At 49.0% G+C, this 21,222-nt stretch overlaps 1 protein-coding gene across 1 annotated transcript in view; it reads left to right on the top strand.

Moving 5' to 3' along the window:
* LOC147095736 (uncharacterized) overlaps positions 1-21,222 on the top strand; it is a 49,767-nt gene that overhangs the window by 9,895 nt on the left and 18,650 nt on the right. The window contains exons 2-5 of the mRNA XM_085974784.1: positions 2,424-2,581; positions 4,682-4,880; positions 7,627-7,708; positions 14,628-14,723. Coding sequence (XP_085830910.1) covers positions 4,704-4,880; positions 7,627-7,708; positions 14,628-14,723 — 355 coding nt within the window. The 5' untranslated portion in view covers positions 2,424-2,581; positions 4,682-4,703. The remainder of the gene's footprint in view (positions 1-2,423; positions 2,582-4,681; positions 4,881-7,626; positions 7,709-14,627; positions 14,724-21,222) is intronic.

The raw sequence follows: 21,222 nt of genomic DNA, 5'->3' as shown, positions 1-21,222 counted from the left end.
CTAAGTTTCCATGGCAACACCAAGGCCAGTTCAACCTGGGTTAATCATTTCTCAGTTGGAGCTCAGCGGTGAGTGGGTTAAATTGTTTCTCTCTGCACACAGCCCTGTTGAGGGTCACTCTCTGGCCATGACTTCTCGTTTTATAAGCGCGATGGCTTTTTGATATCTTGCTGTGAGGAACACAGGTTCCCAGCGGGTTTAAATGAGCTTCCCGTCTGCCTTAACTCTGGCTGCTTGTAAATCTGGCTCTTAACCTTTTCTGGGATTCGGGAAGAACTGCCCTCTCCGTTTTTTGTTTTGCTTCTATGGCTGTTTTGTGAATCTTGAATTCATTACCCTCGAGCACAGTCTGTCCTCCTTTACTGCATTTACAGTACCAGCAGGATAGACACACACACGGGCGACACAGGCGCAGACAGACGGACATAGACCCTCCCCCCGCCCCCACCCCCCGGCCCACACACTCACACACACCCCCTTTGGTTCAAGTGTGAAATGGCAGAAAGCCAAAATGTGCCTTCAATGATTTGTTTTTTCTGGAAAGCTTTCTGTTGAGCAGTGTGCCCGGTAAAATGACTTTAACCTTGCTTTATCTGTGTGTGTGTGTGAAGCCTTAGGAGCAGGCCTCTTAAACCCCAGACAGTTTTGAGTGCTGCTGGAAGTTTCTTTTTCTTCCAGGCCGAGTCTGAAAACGTCCTCCCGTTTTGGAGGTCAAAGCTGAGAATTGGTGAGGACGGGAAGAGAGAGAGAGAGGGAAAGAGTCTGTAATTCCTGGGAGAGTTCGAGGGCTGAGGCCTTTTGGACTGGTTTCAGCTGTGGTCAGTGTAGCCAAGAAGGCCTGGCTGTTTCACAAACAAGAAACACACCGACATGAAACGATCCCTCCCACCTCGGCTAATCCGGCCTGAGGAAACCTTTGGCTGGAGACGCGCACACACACACACACACACACACACACGCGCGCGGGAGTACTTGCATGCTGTGGTGGGCAGGCCCCGAACTCACGGGTTTGCTACGTCCAGGTGAGCGCTTGACGACATTTCCGGCGAGGGGTGCTGCTGACCACCTCCCGTTCCAGCGACTTGAGCACAAAAATCCAGGCCGACACTGCCAGTGTGGCACCGAGGGAGCGCTGCACCGTTGGAGGTGCCGTCTTGGGGATGAGATGTTAAACAGAGGGCCCCCCCGCCCGTCTGCCCCTCGGGCGGATGTCAAAAATCCTGCGGCCACTATTTCGAAAAGAGCGGGGTGGGGGGTGTAGTTCTCCCCAGTGGGGCCAATATTTATCCCTCAACCAACACCTGAAACAGATTATTTGTTCATTATCGCACCGCGGTTTGTGGGATCCTGCTGTGCTGTTTCAGCTATGAAGGCGTGAAATTTAAAAATGTGGAAAATTGGCTCGTTGATCGTCTTTCCAGTGTGAGTGAAGTGAATGTGGTGTGCAATGGTGCCATCTACTGGTGTGGTTGGGTATGGCATGAAGATCATGTGATAATCTCAGAATTGATAGGTTCAGAGCAAGTCACCTGACATTGTCCACTTTGGGTGTATCAGTAAAGTCGCTTTCGGTAATTACCTGCCTGGATTGGTTCGAGTTTAAGGCAGGCCCCAGTGGATATCCTCCTATAGTAAGTGTATAGACTCTGTAACTTGCTTGCGATTTCTGTCGATATTAATAAAACCAACAAGTTGGTGTCTCTCTTTTACAGAGAATTAATTACCTAGAACTTTTACAGCAGAGACATTGGTCATTCGGCCCAACTGGTCCATGCTGGCTTTTATGCTCCACTCGAGCCTCTTCCCACTCTTGGTCATCTCACCCTATCAGCGTAACCCTCTATTCCCTTTTCCCCCGTGTGTTTGTCCAGCTTCCCCTTAAATGCATCTATGCTGTTCGCCTCGACCACTCCCTGTGGTAGCGAGTTCCACATTCTCACCACTCTGGGTAAAGAAGTTTCTCCTGAATTCCCTATTGGATTTCTTGGTGACTACCTTATATTGATGGCCTCTAGTTACGCTCTCTTTCCACGCCCCCCCCCCCCCCCCCAAAGTTCTGGTCTCCCCCACAAGTGGAAACCTCTATCCAATGCTTTCATAATTTTAAAGACCTCTATCAGGTCACCCCTCCGGCTTCTCTCTTTCTAGTGAAAAGAGCCCCAGCCAGTTCAGCCTTTCCTGATCGGTATATATCCTCTCAGCTGTGGCGTTGTCCTTGTAAATCGTTTTTCGCACCTTCTCCAGTGCCACGATATCCTTTTAAAAAAATATAATACGGAGACCAGAATTTGGATGGATCTATTCGGTTGATCTAACACAAGCCATGGAGTTGGGGCATGGGGTGGGATCTAGTGGGTGAGGCGCTCTTGGTTTTCCTTTTTACTATCTGCCGTTTGTTTACGCAGTTTGTTTACTCTCCACAGCTTTGAGCACTTGGGGCACCCTGTCTGTACCACGTAATGTACTCTCCGTGCCAGGGTCAACACTGCGTTCTGTGCAAAGAACCCGTCAATAGATGCCAACCTGAGGGAATACAGGACATCTTTGCACCTCTTTTAACCCAGAGGATCGCCACCGGAATGTAAGTCCCCCCCCTCCCACCCCGACATACTGTTCGTGGGCGGGTTATGCCATTGAACCAACGTCAAGCTCTGATACAGCACACCATAGAATTGTAAAGCACAGAAGGAGGCCATTTGGCCCATTGCGTCCCTGCCGACTCTTTGAAAGGGCTGCCCAATTTATCCCACCCCTCTTTACCTATCACCCTGCAAATTCTTTTCCTTTTCAAGTATTTATCCAATTCCCTTTTGAAAACTACTATTGAATCTGCTTTTGGGCAGTGCATTCCCAATCACAACAACTTTCTGTGGGGGGGGGGGGGGGCAGAAAAAGTCTCTTCATTTTCCCTCTGGTTCTTTTGGCAGTTATCTTAAATCTGCGGCCTCTGGCTACCGACCCACCAGCCACTGGAAACAGTTTCTCCTTATTTACTCTCTCAAAACCCCTCTTAATTTCGAACACCTCCATCAAATCTCCCCTTAACCTTCTCTGCTCTAAGGGGAACAACCCCAGCTTCTCTAGTTTCTCCACATAACTGAAGTCCCTCATCCCTGGTGCCATTCTGGTAACTCTCCTCTGCCCCCTCTCCCAGGCCTGGACATCCTTCCTGAAATGCAGGTCTCCACATGAGGGAATGGGATGTGCGAGTCTCGTTTTATAAGATACCAAGGGCGCTACTCTTGGAGGAGGCATTGAACAGCTGTTGGGTGGGAGTAGCCAGGCTGGGCTCGCTGGGCGGGAATCCCACGGGGGGGGGGGGGTGGAAATGCAGGTTTTACACTCCGCCCAATATTGACTTCAACAGAGAGTAAATTCAGGTGGGGTGTAAAAACCAGCGTTGCCCCCGATCTCGTGGGTTTCCCGCCCAGCAGGTTAGGTTAAAATGTTCCCCGATGAGTATGTGTGTGTGTATGAAATCTAATTATCCCTTGTTGATGACCTGGAGTGCAGATGTCTCCAGCCAGGAGATCGCCAGTCAGGGACCTGGAATGGGGATGTCTTTAGCACGGAGATCTCCAGTCAGGGACCTGGAGTGGAGATGTCCCGAGGAGGGACCTGGAGTGGAGATGTCCCAAGCCTGGAGATCTCCAGTCAGGGACCTGGAGTGGAGATGTCTTCAGCCTGGAGAGCCCCAGTCAGGGACCTGGAGTGGAGATGTCTTCAGCCAAGAGATCTCCAGTCAGGGACCTGGAGTGGAGATGTCCCAAGCCTGGAGATCTCCAGTCAGGGACCTGGAGTGGAGATGGCCCGAGGAGGGACCTGGAGTGGAGATGTCCCAAGCCTGGAGATCTCCAGTCAGGGACCTGGAGTGGAGATGTCTTCAGCCAAGAGATCTCCAGTCAGGGACCTGGAGTGGAGATGTCCCAAGCCTGGAGATCTCCAGTCAGGGACCTGGAGTGGAGATGGCCCGAGGAGGGACCTGGAGTGGAGATGTCCCAAGCCTGGAGATCTCCAGTCAGGGACCTGGAGTGGAGATGTCTTCAGCCAAGAGATCTCCAGTCAGGGACCTGGAGTGGAGATGTCCTGAGGAGGGACCTGGAGTGGAGATGCCCAAGCCTGGAGATCTCCATGGAGGGACCTGGAGTGGAGATGTCTCCAGCCTGGAGATCTCCAGGTGGGACCTGGAGTGGAGATGTCTCCAGCCTAGAGATCTGCAGGAGGGACCTGGAGTGGAAGTGTCTCCAGTCAGGGACCTGGAGTGGGGATGTCTTTAGCATGGAGATCACCAGTTAGGGTTCTGGAGTGGAGATGTCCCGAGGAGGGACCTGGAGTGGAGATGTCTCCAGCCTGGAGATCTCCACGGAGGGAAGATGTCTCCAGCCTGGAGATCTCCATGGAGGGACCTGGAGTGGAGATATATCCAGCCTGGAGATCTCCACGGAGGGACCTGGAGTGGAGATGTCTCCAGCCTGGAGATCTCCAGTCAGGGACCTAGTGTGGAGACATCTCGAGCCACTCGAGGGCAAGCGGTATTTCACCACCAGCTACATGTGTTTAACCCGCTTTCCCTCCTCCATAAATATTCCTCGTGCCTTCTTATCGTGACGGAGCTTTCTTCGGTCTTGTTTCTTCCTTGTTTGGTTCCTTTTCTGACGCGCTTTCTCTTCATTCCCTGTAGATAACCGCCTCTGCCAAACGCCATGGAGGGTGGGCCTGCGGGGAAAAGCTCAAAGGTCAAAAGAAGCAGCCCTCGGGCTTCAGCGAGCAAGCCGAGAGCACGAGCAAGCCGTGGCGGTGCCAAGCCCCGGCTGTGGGAAGGTCAGGACGTGTTGGCCCGATGGACTGACGGCTTGCTGTACCTTGGGAATGTCCGGAAGGTGAGGGGCTGTTTGGTGGCAGACTGGGTAACATTGGGGGGTGGGGGGGGGGGTAGTGGTGGTTAGGACCCCTGACCTTTCGCCTCCTGGGACCTGCTCAGAATGGCAGCTCCCCGTCTCATCCCACGGAGATGGGTGTAGCAGAGATTCACTAGGATGATGCCAGAACTGAGAGGTTATCTCTATCGGGGAAAGATTGAACCGGCTGGGACTGTTTTAGGCTGAGGGGTGACCCGATAAAGGTCTTCAAGATTATGAAAGGGTTCGATAGGGTAGACGTAGAGAAGATGTTTCCACTTGTGGGCGAGACCAGAACTAGGGGCCATAAATGTAAGATAGTCGCTATTAAATCCAATAGGGAATTCAGGAGAAACTTTTTTACCTAGAGAGTGGTTAGAATGTGGAATCTCTACTACATGGAGTAGTTGAGGTGAATAGCATAGATGCATTTTAGGGGAAGCTGGATAAGTACTTTAAAAAAAAAAAAATTCATGGGATGTGGGCGTCACTGGCAAGGCTAGCATTTATAGTTCCCTGTTTTCTCTCTCCCATCTTTCTTGAATATTGGTGTTACATTTGCTACCTTCCAATCTTCTGGGACCGTTCTAGAATCTAGGGAATTTTAGAAGATCAAAACCACTAGTTGGAAAATCCACTATCTCTTCAGCCACCTCTTTTAGAACCCTAGGATGTAGCCATCACATCCAGGGATTTTTTTTGGCTTTTAGTCCTATTCGTTTCTCTAGTACTTTTTCTCTACTTATATTAATTACGTTAAGTTCCTCACCCTCATTAGACCCTTGGCTCCCCACCATTTTTGGTGTGCTTTTTGTGTCTTCTACTGTGAAGACAGATGCAAAATATTTGTTTAACGTTTCTGCCATTCCCCATAATTTCTCCTGTCTCCGCCTCCAAGAGACCAACGTTTACTTTTGCTACTCTCTTCCTTTTTACATACTTGTAGAAGCTCTTACAATCTGTTTTTATATTTCTTGCTAGTTTTCTCTCATATTCTATTGTAATAACAGGGGTGAGAGATTAAAGGAACTGGAACTGATTTCATTAGAACAGAGACGGTTAAGATAAGATCTAACAGAGCTGTTCAAAATTATAAGATGAAGTAAATAAAGGAAAAGCTATTTATGTTAGTTGGTATCTAGAGGACTGGAGAAGCTGGGATTGTTCGCCTTAGAGCGGAGAAGGTTAAGGGGCGATTTAATAGAGCTGTTGAAAATTTTTGAAGTGTTTTTGATAGAGTAAATAAGGAGGAACTGTTTCCAGTGGCAGGAGGGTCAGTAACCAGAGGACACAGATTTAAGATAATTGGCAAAAGAACCAGAGGCGAGATGAGGACTTTTTTTTATGCAGCAAGTTATGATCTGGAATGCGCTGCCTGAAAGGGCGGTTGAGGCAGATTCAGCATTAACATTCAAAAGGGAATTAGATATATAGTTGAAAAGGAAAAATTTGTAGGGCTATGGGGAAAAGGGGGGTGGGGGGCAGTGGGACCAATTGGAGAGCTCTTTCACAGAGCCAGCACAAGCACGATGGGCCAAATGGCCTCCTTCTGTGCTGTATCATTCTATGATTCTATGAAATAGAGGTTCTATATGTAAACGGTCTGAAGAGCAGTAGTTGTAATTTAATCTGGGAGAGAGCGTTCCAGATTTCCACTACCCTTCCTGACATCACCCCCTGAACAGCCTAGCTCTAATTTTAAGGTTATGCCCTCCACCCCTTGTTCTGGACTCGTCCACATAAAGTTAACATGACTGTGGAGCGACGGTCAGTAAAGGGAATTGCGATGCTGAGCCCTGTGGCTACACCAGTGGAGCACAGGTTAGAGGGAGTCGTGCTCGGATGCACACAGGTGCTGAAGATGGTGTGGAGAAGTCCCACAAGGCTGATGGCTCCGCACCAGAGCATCAGGTTACGAGGAAGGTTTGGAGAAACTTGGGGGTCTTGGGCCTTGAAAGGAGGCCACTGAGAGGTGACCTTGAAGAGGTATTTAAGATAGCGGACGATTATGAAGGAGGTAGAACCCAGAACACTACTTCAAACTGAGAGCAAGACTGGAGACACAGATTTTTTTTTTTAAATGGGAAAATGGCAAATTCAGGAAGAGTGGGCAGGACATGGAATGGACTTCAAGTAGGTTGGTGGAGATGAAAACGCTGGAATCATTCAAGAAATGATTGGATGCTATGATGGGGGTACTGGAGGTTCTTCCTGGAGGGAGGGATGGAGGGAAGGTGGAGATGGATGGATGGGGGAGGGAGGGATGGATTGGAGGGCTGGAGGGACTGAAGTAAGGAGGGAGGGGATGGATGAGGGATGGGGGGATGGGATGGAGGGAGTATTAGATGGAGGGGTGGATAGATTGGAGGGATGGACCAAATGCCTTTCGTTGTCCGTATCTACTACCTAATTCCTATTAATGTTGAAAATTAAGCTTCTTTAAAAAGGTCCCCGTTGCTTATGTGGACTAATTGGGAACATAGCAGATGTGGCTGGGCTGCGATACTTGGAGCGGCTGTGAAGCGGAAGCTTTGGGACCATGTCCCGCACTTGCTCTCGTACCTGAGCTGAGCGCCTTTGGGTTGCTGTCACTGCCCAGTTACACTGCACGGCTTGTATTGCAGCTTCCGAGGGCGGGGGATAACCCAGCCGTCATTTGTTTGGACTCGGTGGATTCCAATTCATGGCCTCGCTCTTAACTCTTCCCTTCTGATCCCTCGAAGTGTAGGTGGATCGGGGGAAGCAGATCTGCCTCGTTCGCTTTGATGACAACTCCGAGTTCTGGGTGTTGTGGAAGGACATCTATCCCCGTGAGTATCTGAGTGTTAACATCCAACTGTTGGACAACCTCCTTCCTCCTCTGGTTCACAACCACACCTTTCGAGTGAGCACAAGACACTTGATGGTGGAGTACACAAAACAGACTTTATTGATATCAACCATCGGTGATCGGCCCAACTAGACGCAGAGAGTGGCTTTTGGTTTCTGGTTCTATCTTTCCAGCGCTCCAAAGAGCTGTTGAAAACCATGCTCCTTTATACACCATGTCTTGCCTCCATCAAAGGTACATGTCACAGATGTATCTGTTTCTGAATCCCTTGAAAACAGTCTATTCATGTAAATATGTTGTAGTTGTTTACATCAAAGCTACTTCCCTCAAACAAGACCTCCTGACTCAACCGTTCCCGAATCCTTTGAGTAGTAGTTTTATTAACCGTTATCTTTCCATACCACAGTTTATTTAGCCACTAAAGTTACACCTTTATCACTCATGGCTGACATCATTACTGTCACTTACTCACTTGCACAAGCATTTCTCGTATATACCACACAGACACTGCAAGCATAAGGCCAGCCATGCTTTCCTCTCTCGGCACTTCAAAACCATCCTGCTTATATTGGAAAGATACAGGGACATTCGATTATTAACCCTTAACTCTTCAGGATGTCCAACCCGAGCTTTCGGGGAGATGGTGTGCTTCCCTGTGTTAAAAACTCAGTTATAACACTGTCTATTATACACCCACCCTCACTATATCATTCTCAGTTATAACACTGTCTATTATACACCCACCCTCACTATATCATTCTCATTTATAACACTGTCTATTATACACCCACCCTCACTATATCACTCTCAGTTATAACACTGTCTATTATACACCCACCCTCACTATATCATTCTCAGTTATAACACTGTCTATTATACACCCACCCTCACTATATCATTCTCATTTATAACACTGTCTATTATACACCCACCCTCACTATATCACTCTCAGTTATAACACTGTCTGTTATACACCCACCCTCACTATATCATTCTCATTTATAACACTGTCTATTACACACCCACCCTCACTATATCATTCTCATTTATAACACAGTCTATTATACACCCACCCTCACTATATCATTCTGAGTTATAACACTGTCTAATATACACCCACCCTCACTATATCACTCTCAGTTATAACACTGTCTATTATACACCCACCCTCATTATATCATTCTCAGTTATAACACTGTCTATTATACACCCACCCTCACTATATCATTCTCAGTTATAACACTGTCTATTATACACCCACCCTCAGTATATCATTCTCAGTTATAACACTGTCTATTATACACCCACCCTCACTATATCATTCTCGGTTATAACACTGTCTATTATACACCCACCCTCACTATATCACTCTCAGTTATAACACTGTCTATTATACACCCACCCTCACTATATCACTCTCAGTTATAACACAGTCTATTATACACCCACCCTCACTATATCATTCTCATTTATAACACTGTCTATTATACACCCACCCTCACTATATCACTCTCAGTTATAACACTGTCTATTATACACCCACCCTCACTATATCACTCTCAGTTATAACACTGTCTGTTAGACACCCACCCTCACTATATCATTCTCAGTTATAACACTGTCTATTATACACCCACCCTCACTATATCACTCTCAGTTATAACACTGTCTGTTATACACCCACCCTCACTATATCACTCTCATTTATAACACTGTCTGTTATACACCCACCCTCACTATATCATTCTCAGTTATAATACTGTCTATTATACACCCACCCTCACTATATCACTCTCAGTTATAACACTGTCTATTATACACCCACCCTCACTATATCACTCTCAGTTATAACACTGTCTATTATACACCCACCCTCACTATATCATTCTCAGTTATAACACTGTCTATTATACACCCACCCTCACTATATCACTCTCAGTTATAACACTGTCTATTATACACCCACCCTCACTATATCATTCTCAGTTATAATACTGTCTATTATACACCCACCCTCACAAAATCACTCTCAGTTATAACACTGTCTATTATACACCCACCCTCACGATATCATTCTCAGTTATAACACTGTCTATTATACACCCACCCTCACTATATCACTCTCAGTTATAACATTGTCTAATATACACCCACCCTCACTATATCATTCTCATTTATAACACTGTCTATTATACACCCACCCTCACTGTATCACTCTCAGTTATAACACTGTCTATTACACACCCACCCTCACTATATCATTCTGTTATAACACTGTCTATTATACACCCACCCTCACTGTATCACTCTCAGTTATAACACTGTCTATTATACACCCACCTTCACTATATCATTCTGTTATAACACTGTCTATTATACACCCACCCTCACTATATCACTCTCAGTTATAACACTGTCTATTATACTCCCACCCTCACTATATCATTGTTATAACACTGTCTATTATACACCCACCCTCACTATATCACTCTCAGTTATAACACTGTCTATTACACACCCACCCTCACTATATCATTCTGTTATAACACTGTCTATTATACACCCACCCTCACTATATCATTCTCAGTTATAACACTGTCTATTATACACCCACCCTCACTATATCACTCGATTATAACACTGTCTATTATACACCCACCCTCACTGTATCACTCTCAGTTATAACACTGTCTGTTATACACCCACCCTCACTCTATCATTCTCAGTTATAACACTGTCTATTATACACCCACCCTCACTATATCATTCTCAGTTATAACAGTCTATTATACACCCACCCTCACTATATCACTCTCAGTTATAACACTGTCTATTATACACCCACCCTCACTATATCATTGTTATAACACTGTCTATTATACTCCCACCCTCACTGTATCACTCTCAGTTATAACACTGTCTATTATACACCCACCCTCACTGTATCACTCTCAGTTATAACACTGTCTATTATACACCCACCCTCACTATATCACTCTCAGTTATAACACTGTCTATTATACACCCACCCTCACTATATCATTCTCAGTTATAACACTGTCTATTATACACCCACCCTCACTATCTCAGTCTCAGTTATAACACTGTCTATTATACACCCACCCTCACTATATCACTCTCAGTTATAACACTGTCTATTATACACCCACCCTCACTATATCACTCTCAGTTACAACACTGTCTATTATACACCCACCCTCACTATATCACTCTCAGTTATAACACTGTCTATTATACACCCACCCTCACTATATCACTCTCAGTTATAACACTGTCTATTATACACCCACCCTCACTATATCATTCTCAGTTATAACACTGTCTATTATACACCCACCCTCACTATATCATTCTCAGTTATAACACTGTCTATTATACACCCACCCTCACTATATCATTCTCAGTTATAACACTGTCTATTATACACCCACCCTCACTATATCATTCTCAGTTATAACACTTGTCTATTATACCCCCACCCTCACTATATCACTCTCAGTTATAACACTGTCTATTATACACCCACCCTCACTATATCATTCTCAGTTATAACACTGTCTATTATACCCCCACCCTCACTATATCACTCTCAGTTATAACACTGTCTATTATACACCCACCCTCACTATATCATTCTCAGTTATAACACTGTCTATTATACACCCACCCTCACTATATCACTCTCAGTTATAACACTGTCTATTATACATCCACCCTCACTATATCACTCTCAGTTATAACACTGTCTATTATACACCCACCCTCACTATATCACTCTCAGTTATAACACTGTCTATTATACACCCACCCTCACTGTATCATTCTCAGTTATAACACTGTCTATTATACACCCACCCTCACTATATCATTCTCAGTTATAATACTGTCTATTATACACCCAGCCTCACTATATCACTCTCAGTTATAACACTGTCTATTCTACACCCACCCTCAGTATATCATTCTCAGTTATAACACTGTCTATTATACACCCACCCTCACTATATCATTCTCAGTTATAATACTGTCCATTATACACCCACCCTCACTATATCACTCTCAGTTATAACACAGTCTATTATACACCCACCCTCACTATATCATTCTCATTGATAACACTGTCTATTATACACCCACCCTCACTATATCACTCTCAGTTATAACACTGTCTATTATACACCCACCCTCACTATATCATTCTGTTATAACACTGTCTATTATACACCCACCCTCACTATATCACTCTCAGTTATAACACTGTCTATTATACACCCACCCTCACTATATCATTCTGTTATAACACTGTCTATTATACACCCACCCTCACTATATCACTCTCAGTTATAACACTGTCTATTATACACCCACCCTCACTATATCACTCTCAGTTATAACACTGTCTATTCTACACCCACCCTCACTATATCATTCTCAGTTATAACACTGTCTATTTTACACCCACCCTCACTATATCACTCTCAGTTATAACACTGTCTATTATACACCCACCCTCACTGTATCACTCTCAGTTATAACACTGTCTATTACACACCCACCCTCACTATATCATTCTGTTATAACACTGTCTATTATACACCCACCCTCACTATATCATTCTCAGTTATAACACTGTCTATTCGACACCCACCCTCACTATATCATTCTCAGTTATAACACTGTCTATTATACACCCACCCTCACTATATCACTCTCAGTTATAACACTGTCTATTATACACCCACCCTCACTATATCACTCTCAGTTATAACACTGTCTATTATACACCCACCCTCACTATATCACTCTCAGTTATAACACTGTCTATTATACACCCACCCTCACTATATCACTCTCTGTTATAACACTGTCTATTATACACCCACCCTCACTGTATCACTCTCAGTTATAACACTGTCTATTATACACCCACCCTCACTATATCATTGTTATAACACTGTCTATTATACACCCACCCTCACTATATCACTCTCAGTTATAACACTGTCTATTATACACCCACCCTCACTATATCACTCTCAGTTATAACACTGTCTATTATACACCCACCCTCACTATATCACTCTCAGTTATAACACTGTCTATTATACACCCACCCTCACTATATCATTCTCAGTTATAACACTGTCTATTATACACCCACCCTCACTATCTCAGTCTCAGTTATAACACTGTCTATTATACACCCACCCTCACTATATCACTCTCAGTTATAACACTGTCTATTATACACCCACCCTCACTATATCACTCTGTTATAACACTGTCTATTATACACCCACCCTCACTATATCATTCTCAGTTATAACACTGTCTATTATACACCCACCCTCACTGTATCATTCTCTGTTATAACACTGTCTATTTTTCACCCACCCTCACTATATCATTCTCAGTTATAACACTGTCTATTATACACCCACCCTCACTATATCACTCTCAGTTATAACACTGTCTATTATACACCCACCCTCACTATATCACTCTCAGTTATAACACTGTCTATTATACACCCACCCTCACTATCTCAGTCATAACACTGTCTATTATACACCCACCCTCACTATCTCAGTTATAACACTGTCTATAATACACCCACCCTCACTATATCATTCTCAGTTATAACACTGTCTATTATACACCCACCCTCACTATCTCAGTCTCAGTTATAACACAGTCTGTTATACACCCACCCTCACTATATCACTCTCAGTTATAACACTGTCTATTATACACCCACCCTCACTATATCACTCTCAGTTATAACACTGTCTATTATACACCCACCCTCACTATATCATTCTCAGTTATAACACAGTCTATTATACACCCACCCTCACTATATCACTCTCAGTTATAACACTGTCTATTATACACCCACCCTCACTATATCACTCTCAGTTATAACACAGTCTATTATACACCCACCCTCACTATATCACTCTCAGTTATAACACAGTCTATTATACACCCACCCTCACTATATCACTCTCCGTTATAACACTGTCTATTATACACCCACTCTCACTATATCATTCTCAGTTATAACACTGTCTATTATACACCCACCCTCACTATATCACTCTCAGTTATAACACTGTCTATTATACACCCACCCTCACTATATCACTCTCAGTTATAACACAGTCTATTATACACCCACCCTCACTATATCACTCTCAGTTATAACACTGTCTATTATACACCCACCCTCACTATATCAATTCTCAGTTATAACACTGTCTATTATACACCCACCCTCACTATATCACTCTCAGTTATAACACTGTCTATTATACACCCACCCTCACTATATCACTCTCAGTTATAACACTGTCTATTATACACCCACCCTCACTATATCATTCTCAGTTATAACACTGTCTATTATACACCCACCCTCACTATATCACTCTCAGTTATAACACTGTCTATTATACACCCACCCTCACTATATCAGTCTCAGTTATAACACTGTCTATTATACACCCACCCTCACTATATCACTCTCAGTTATAACACTGTCTATTATACACCCACCCTCACTATATCACTCTCAGTTATAACACTGTCTATTATACACCCACCCTCACTGTATCACTCGATTATAACACTGTCTATTATACACCCACCCTCACTATATCACTCTCAGTTATAACACTGTCTATTATGCACCCACCCTCACTGTATCACTCGATTATAACTACAGGGGTGGGTGTTGTGACTGATCCAGTGGTCCAGTCTGACTGATCTGAAGGGAGCTGCAGTATCAGGAGTGGGGACTGGAAGCTCCTGCTGACGCCGCTCTCTCGCCCGTTGTGACGCTCCGTGATTTGAAATGGCACTCTGTTTGGTTTCAGCCGCCCTCCCCGGGTCAGAGAAGATCTGCTGCCTCTGCAAAAATGCCACCTCCAGCCATGACAACCAGATCGTGAACTGTGGAAAGTGCAAGCAAGGTAAGGGTTGCTGCCCGGAGCTCTTGCCGTCTAATGATGGCTGGCTGACCTCCTGTAGGATCGCTATAAAGCTCCGAATTGTTTCTGTTCTCTCATTCTCTCTCGCTGTCTTACACTCTGTGCCTTTGCTGTTTATTTGTCTCTCTTGGTTTACTTTTCAGACTTTACCTTGTTCTCTTGCTTTCTCTGTCTCTTATTAATTTGTCTCTATTTCCAAGTGTCCTCTTCATTCTGATCTCTTTTGTCTGTCTCCCCCCGCCCCCCCCCCCCCAACCCTCCTTATGCCTGTCGCTTTGTCCCCTCGCTTTCTCTCGCGCCTGCCCTCTAGCGCCCACTCACCCTCCCTCGTTCCCTCGCTCACTGTCCTACACAGCAAACTCCAAGGAGAATGCAAGCAAACTGAGCGAAAATCATTGAAAAATAATTGGATATTATAAATGACGTGTGTCAGCTTGGCTCACATGGTGGCACTCGAGCCTCACTCCAGTACTTAAGCACACGATCCAGGCTGTCCTTGCGCCTTTAGCTCTCTCTCTCGCGCGCGCTCACTCCTGTCTGTTCACGTGTACGTTAATGGTCCCGTGCCAGTATTCGAAGAAGAGCAGCAAGCTGACTTTACCCCTCTTGGCCTGGACCACCTCAAACGGGTGAACTGGCCTCCCACCTCGGTTCTGCTTGTGGGCTCTTGCTGTGCAGCAGGAGCTGTTCGCCGTCAGTAAGCCGAGCAAGAGATGGGCCTCGTGGAGGGAGACGGATGGGTGGGGCGGGGGTGAAGCTATGAAGTGACTCGGAGTCCGGGCTGGGGTGTGGCGGGGGAGGTCGGGGAAGTGGTGGCGGGAGATGGGCGGCGGTGAGGAGCCTCAGGCAGACTAGGGTGTTGGTTCAACTTTAGAGGGGACAAAAGACAGAGAAAGAATCAGAGACTGTTCAGGGAAGATGGGGACAGAATTTGTCTTTTTTTTTTCTTTGCCAATGGGCCGCGCCGTATAACATCACAGTGTTGAGATACCGCGGCAAACGTGGGAGCCGAGACCAGAGCTAGTAAAACACAACTGCTTTTATTCTACCTCATGGCAAAGAGGAACTGGAAAAGCCCGCGCATCCACTTAAATACTTCCCAGACAGGAAGTGCTCCCGGCAGCCTGTCCCTGCGGGAAACAAGTTGCTGGAGGAAAGGGCCCCCGGCTGGGGGCGTCTGTTTAAACTGTCCGTGCCGCCGTGAGCGAATTATGTCCAGTGGTGGCGTGTCGCCACAGAGCTCCCCCCAGAATCCGCTAAGGAGGAGTGGACAAGTCGTGACGGTGGTCTGATGGTTCTGCCGCAGCGGCTCTGAGTGATCGCCGGTCTAGTTGGTGGGGCCGGGCGGTTCGCCGCCGGCTGTGCTGGCTTGCTGGCGGGACGGCCTCTAGTTGGAGGCCGGGCCACGGGGCACCTGTTCCCCTGGTTCTGTGTGTGCTGGTTTGAGCCGGTCGATGGAGACTGTGTCGACCCTGTCGCCGAGTCGCAGCTTGAAGACCTTGTCCCCGGTTTGTAGCACCTCGTACGGTCCGTCGTACGGGGGTCGCAGGGGCCCACGGTGCGCGTCGTGTCGCACGAAGACGAAGCGCGCCTGCTGTAAATTTGGCAGGACGTGAGGTGCGAGTACGCCGTGTCGGTTGACCGGAAGTGGGGCGAACTGCTGAGCGGAAGAGAAAGAGTTGAGCCGCTGCTGTTCGGCCGACCAAGGCGTGGTAGCCTCCGGAAGGAATTTGCCTGGGACGCGCAGCGGTTGACCGTAGACTAACTCCGCTGCCGAGGACTGGAGGTCTTCCTTGACCGCGGTGCGTAGGCCTAGTAGCACCCACGGTAGGCGGTCAGTCCAGGTACTGTCCTGCAGGCCGGCGCGGAGTGAGGCCTTGAGTGACCTGTGGAAGCGTTCACAAAGCCCGTTGGCCTGCGGGTGGTACGCCGTGGTTCGGTGGAGCGTCACCCCGAGGTTGCGTGCTGTGGCCGTCCAGACTTCGGAGGTGAACTGGGCGCTTCTGTCGGAGGTTATGTCGGTCGGTACGCCGAACCTCGCAACCCAGGTGTTAACGAACGCCCTGGCGATGTCGGCTGTGGTGGTGGAGGTCAGCGGCACTGCCTCAGGCCAGCGTGTGTAGCGGTCGACCATCGTGAGGAGATAAGTTTGGCCTTGCGATGGCGGCAGGGGACCGACGATGTCGACGTGTACGTGGTCGAAGCGGCGGCTGGGTACCTCGAAGTCTCCCAGGGGTGCTTTTGTGTGCAGCTGTACCTTAGCCCGTTGGCAGGCGAGGCAGGAGGTGGCCCAAGTCCGAACATCTCTGCTGAGGCCGCGCCAGACGAAACGCTGGGAGAGGAGTTTGATGGATGCGCGGGAACCCGGGTGGGAGAGCCCGTGGAGCGCGTCGAAGAAGCGGCGGCGCCAGGTTTCAGGGACAACCGGCCTGGGTTGGCCGAGTGAGACGTCGCAAGTGACTGCCGTGGCTTCGGGCCCTTGCGCGACCTTGACTAGGCGTAGCCCTGGCAGGCTGGTAGCCGCCGAGAGGAGGTCTGGGTCCGTGAGCTGGGCCACTGCTAGTTGCGCGTAGTCGACCGCGAGGTGATTCGCGCAGATGGCGGGACGGGAAAGGCAGTCGGCGACAACGTTGTCCCTACCGGAGACGTGCTGGATGTCCGTAGTAAACTCGGACACGGCCGCGAGCTGGCGTTGCTGCCTAGCGGACCAGGGTTCGGTGTGCTTGGCCATCGCGTATGTGAGCGGCTTGTGGTCCACGTACGCGGTGAAGGGGCGGCCTTCCAGGAGGAACCTGAAATGGCGGACCGACAGGTGGAGCGCGAGAAGCTCGCGGTCGAAAGTGGAGTATTTGACCTCCGGGGGGCGCAGTTGGCGGCTGTAGAAGGCAAGTGGCTGCCACGCGCCATTGACCCACTGCTCGAACACGGCGCCGACCGCGTGGTCGGAGGCGTTGGTGGTGAGCGCGACCCGGGCATCGGCCCTCGGGTGCGCGAGCAGGGTGGCGTCGGCGAGCGCGTTTTTGGTGGCGTCGAAGGCGGCTAATGTGTCAGTGGTCCAGGCTACGTCCATCTTGCTGGATTTACCTCGGAGGGAGTCGTATAGGGGCTTCATGAGGGCTGCCGCTCTGGGGATGAACCTGTTGTAGAAGTTCACCATCCCGAGGAACTCCTGGAGGCCCTTGATGGTTGTGGGGCGGGGGAATTGCTGGACGGCCTGCACCTTGTTGGGCAGGGGGACGGCCCCAGCAGGGGTGATGTGGTGACCGAGAAAATCGATCTCGGTTAGGCCGAATTGGCACTTCGCCGGGCTGAGGATGAGCCCGTGTTGGGCTAGGCGCCCGAACAAGATGCGAAGGTGTTCGAGGTGTTCCTGTTTGGAGGAGCTGGCCACGAGAATGTCATCTAGATAGACGAATAGGAAGTTGAGGTCCCGGAGGACTGAGTCCATCAGGCGCTGGAAAGCCTGGGCTGCATTCTTGAGGCCGAAGGGCATCCTCAGGAACTCGAACAGGCCGAATGGGGTGATGACGGCCGTTTTGGGGATGTCTGCGGTGTGTACGGGGACTTGGTGGTAACCGCGCACCAGGTCGACTTTGGAAAAGATGGTTCGTCTGGCCAGTCGGGCCGAGAAGTCCTGGCTGTGTGGCACCGGGTATCGGTCGGGGGTGGTGGCGTCGTTAAGGCGGCGGTAGTCCCCGCAAGGGCGCCAGCCTCCGCCGGGCTTGGGGGCGATGTGGAGGGGCGAGGCCCAAGGGCTGCTGGAGCTGCGGATGATGCCGAGTTGTTCCATGGTGGTGAACTCCGCCCGCGCGATTTCCAGCTTGGCCGGGTTGAGTCTGCGGGCGTGGGCAGAAACTGGGGGGCCGGTGGTGGGGATATAGTGCTCCACACCGTGTTTGGCGGCTTTGGCCGAAAAGGTCGGGTTAGTGAGGGCGGGAAACTCGGCTAGGAGTGCCGAGTAGTCGTCCGTGGCTCTGGCGAGGCAGTAGGTCGTCAGGCCGGCCGAACGGGCCGGGGTAAATGCGCCGGGGATGGGGGCCATAGTGTTGATGTCGACGAGGCGGTGCCTCGGAATGTCGACAAGGAGGCCGTGGGCGCATAGGAAGTCTGCGCTGATGAGTGGGCAGAGGACCTTGGCTGTGAGGAACTCCCAGCGGTAGCGGCGGCCCACGAGGTCGAGCGTGACCATGCGGGTGCCATATGTGCGGATGTCAGAGCCATTGGCTGCGGCCAGCGTGATACCCCGTGTGCTGCGTTGGATTTCGAGGGCGGAGGCGGGGGTGATGCTGTGCTGGGCCCCTGTGACGCACAGAAATCGGCGGTTGGTTCTGTCGTCGGTGACGTACAGTAGAGGTCCCTTTTGCCCCGCGGCCAGTGCGGGGGGGGGTTTGAAAGTACACGGTGGCGTGCAGCGTTGGGCCCTAGCGCCAAAATGGGTGTGGTAGTAGCAGTGACCCGGAGTGGTAGGGCGGTCGGGCCTAGTGGGCCGGGAAGACCGCGTGGTCGTTGCCGTGAGGTCGGGCGCGACGTCGCGAGCGGACTGTGCAGAGAGCAGCCGGTCGGCCTTTTTGGCTATGTCATTCAGGTCCGTGGAGCCAGACTCCACAACGAGCGGGCGGATGCTGGCGGGGAGCTGCCGAATGAAAAGCGTGCGAAAGAGGGCGCCGGGGTTTTTGTCGTCCGAGAGGGACATCATGTGGGAAAGCAGGTCTGATGGTGAAGCGTCACCAAGGCTGGGGAGGTCAAGGAGTTGGTAGTGGTGCTGGTAAGAGGACGTTTGAAATTTTTTAAGGAGCGCAGCCTTCAGATGTTCGTACTTGCCGTCCGGTGGTGGATTCTGCAGCGCTGCCCAAACCTTGGGGACTGTGGCGTAGGTGAGAGCGGAGACGAGGTAGTCGTACTTTGTGGCGTCGACTGTAATGTGTTTCAGACGGAATCTGGACTCAGCTTGAACGAACCAGGCTTCGGCCAGGTTCTCCCAAAAGTCCGGTAATTTAACCGTGACTGCGTTTGTATCCGCCATGCTAGCTTAGGATTCGTCCTGAGCGTCGGGGTCACCAGTGTTGAGATACCGCGGCAAACGTGGGAGTCGAGACCAGAGCTAGTAAAACACAACTGCTTTTATTCTACCTCATGGCAAAGAGGAACTGGAAAAGCCCGCGCATCCACTTAAATACTCCCCAGACAGGAAGTGCTCCCGGCAGCCTGTCCCTGCGGGAAACAAGTTGCTGGAGGAAAGGGCCCCCGGCTGGGGGCGTCTGCTTAAACTGTCCGTGCCGCCGTGAGCGGATTATGTCCAGTGGTGGAATGTCGCCACAACAGAAACATAACTGGACCAGCCACACACATACTGTGGCTACAAGAGCAGGTCAGAGGCTGGGTATTCTGCGGCGAGTGGCTCGCCTTCTGACACCCCAAAGCCTTTCCATCATCTACAACCAGCACAAGTAAGGAGTGTGATGGAATACTCTCCACTTGCTGGACGAGTGCAGCTCCAACAACACTCGAGAAGCTCAACACCATCCAGGACAAAGCAGCCTACTTGATTGGCACCCCATCCACCACCTTAAACATCCACTCCCTCCACCACCGGCGCATCGTGGCTGCAGTGTGTACCATCTACAAGATGCACTGCAGCAACTCGCCAAGGCTTCTTCGGCAGCACCTCCCAAACCCGCGACCTCTTCCACCTAGAAGGACAAGGGCAGCAGGCGCATGGGAACAACACCACCTCCAAGTTCCCCTCCAAGTCACACACCATCCTGACTTGGAAATATATCGCCGATCCTTCGTCGTCGCTGGGTCAAAATCCTCCCTAACAGCACTGTTGGGTGTACCTTCACCACGCGGACTGCAGCGGTTCGGGGGGGTCACAGTTTCAGGATACGGGGTAGGACATTTAGGACTGAGATGAGGAGAAATTTCTTCACTCAGAGGATGGTGAACCTGTGGAATTCTCTACCACAGAAGGCTGTGGAGGCCAAGTCACTGAATATATTTAAGAAGGAGATCGATAGATTTCTAGACACAAAAGGCATCAAGGGGTATGGGGAGAGAGCGGGAATATGGTATTGAGATAGAGGATTAGCCATGATTATATTGAATGGAGGAGCAGGCTCGAAGGGCCGAATGGCCTACTCCTGCTCCTATTTTTCTTTCTTTTCTAAGAAGGCGGCTCACCACCACCTTCTCGAGGTCAACTAGGGATAAAAATAATCCAGTGAGAATTAACAGGATTGGGGTTCATCGGTCTCGTTTCCCCTTTCCTGTCCGCAGCCAGATCTCACCGATCAAGTGCAGCCTTTCCTTTTGTTAGAGAGCAGTAAAACCTGATGCTTTCACAGAATCATTGAATGGTACGGCACAGAAAGAGGCCATTTGGCCCATCGAGTCTGCACCGGCTCTTTCGAAGAGCAATCCAGTTAATCCCACTCCCCCGCTCTTTTCCCCATATCCCTGCAATTTTTCTCCTTCAAGTATT

This window comes from Somniosus microcephalus, unplaced genomic scaffold (assembly GCF_052327205.1).
Source record: "Somniosus microcephalus isolate GS21.2 unplaced genomic scaffold, FLI_Smic_1.0 unresolved_chr1, whole genome shotgun sequence".
Classification (NCBI taxonomy): domain Eukaryota; kingdom Metazoa; phylum Chordata; class Chondrichthyes; order Squaliformes; family Somniosidae; genus Somniosus; species Somniosus microcephalus.
This window is presented reverse-complemented; position numbering and strand designations above follow the sequence as displayed.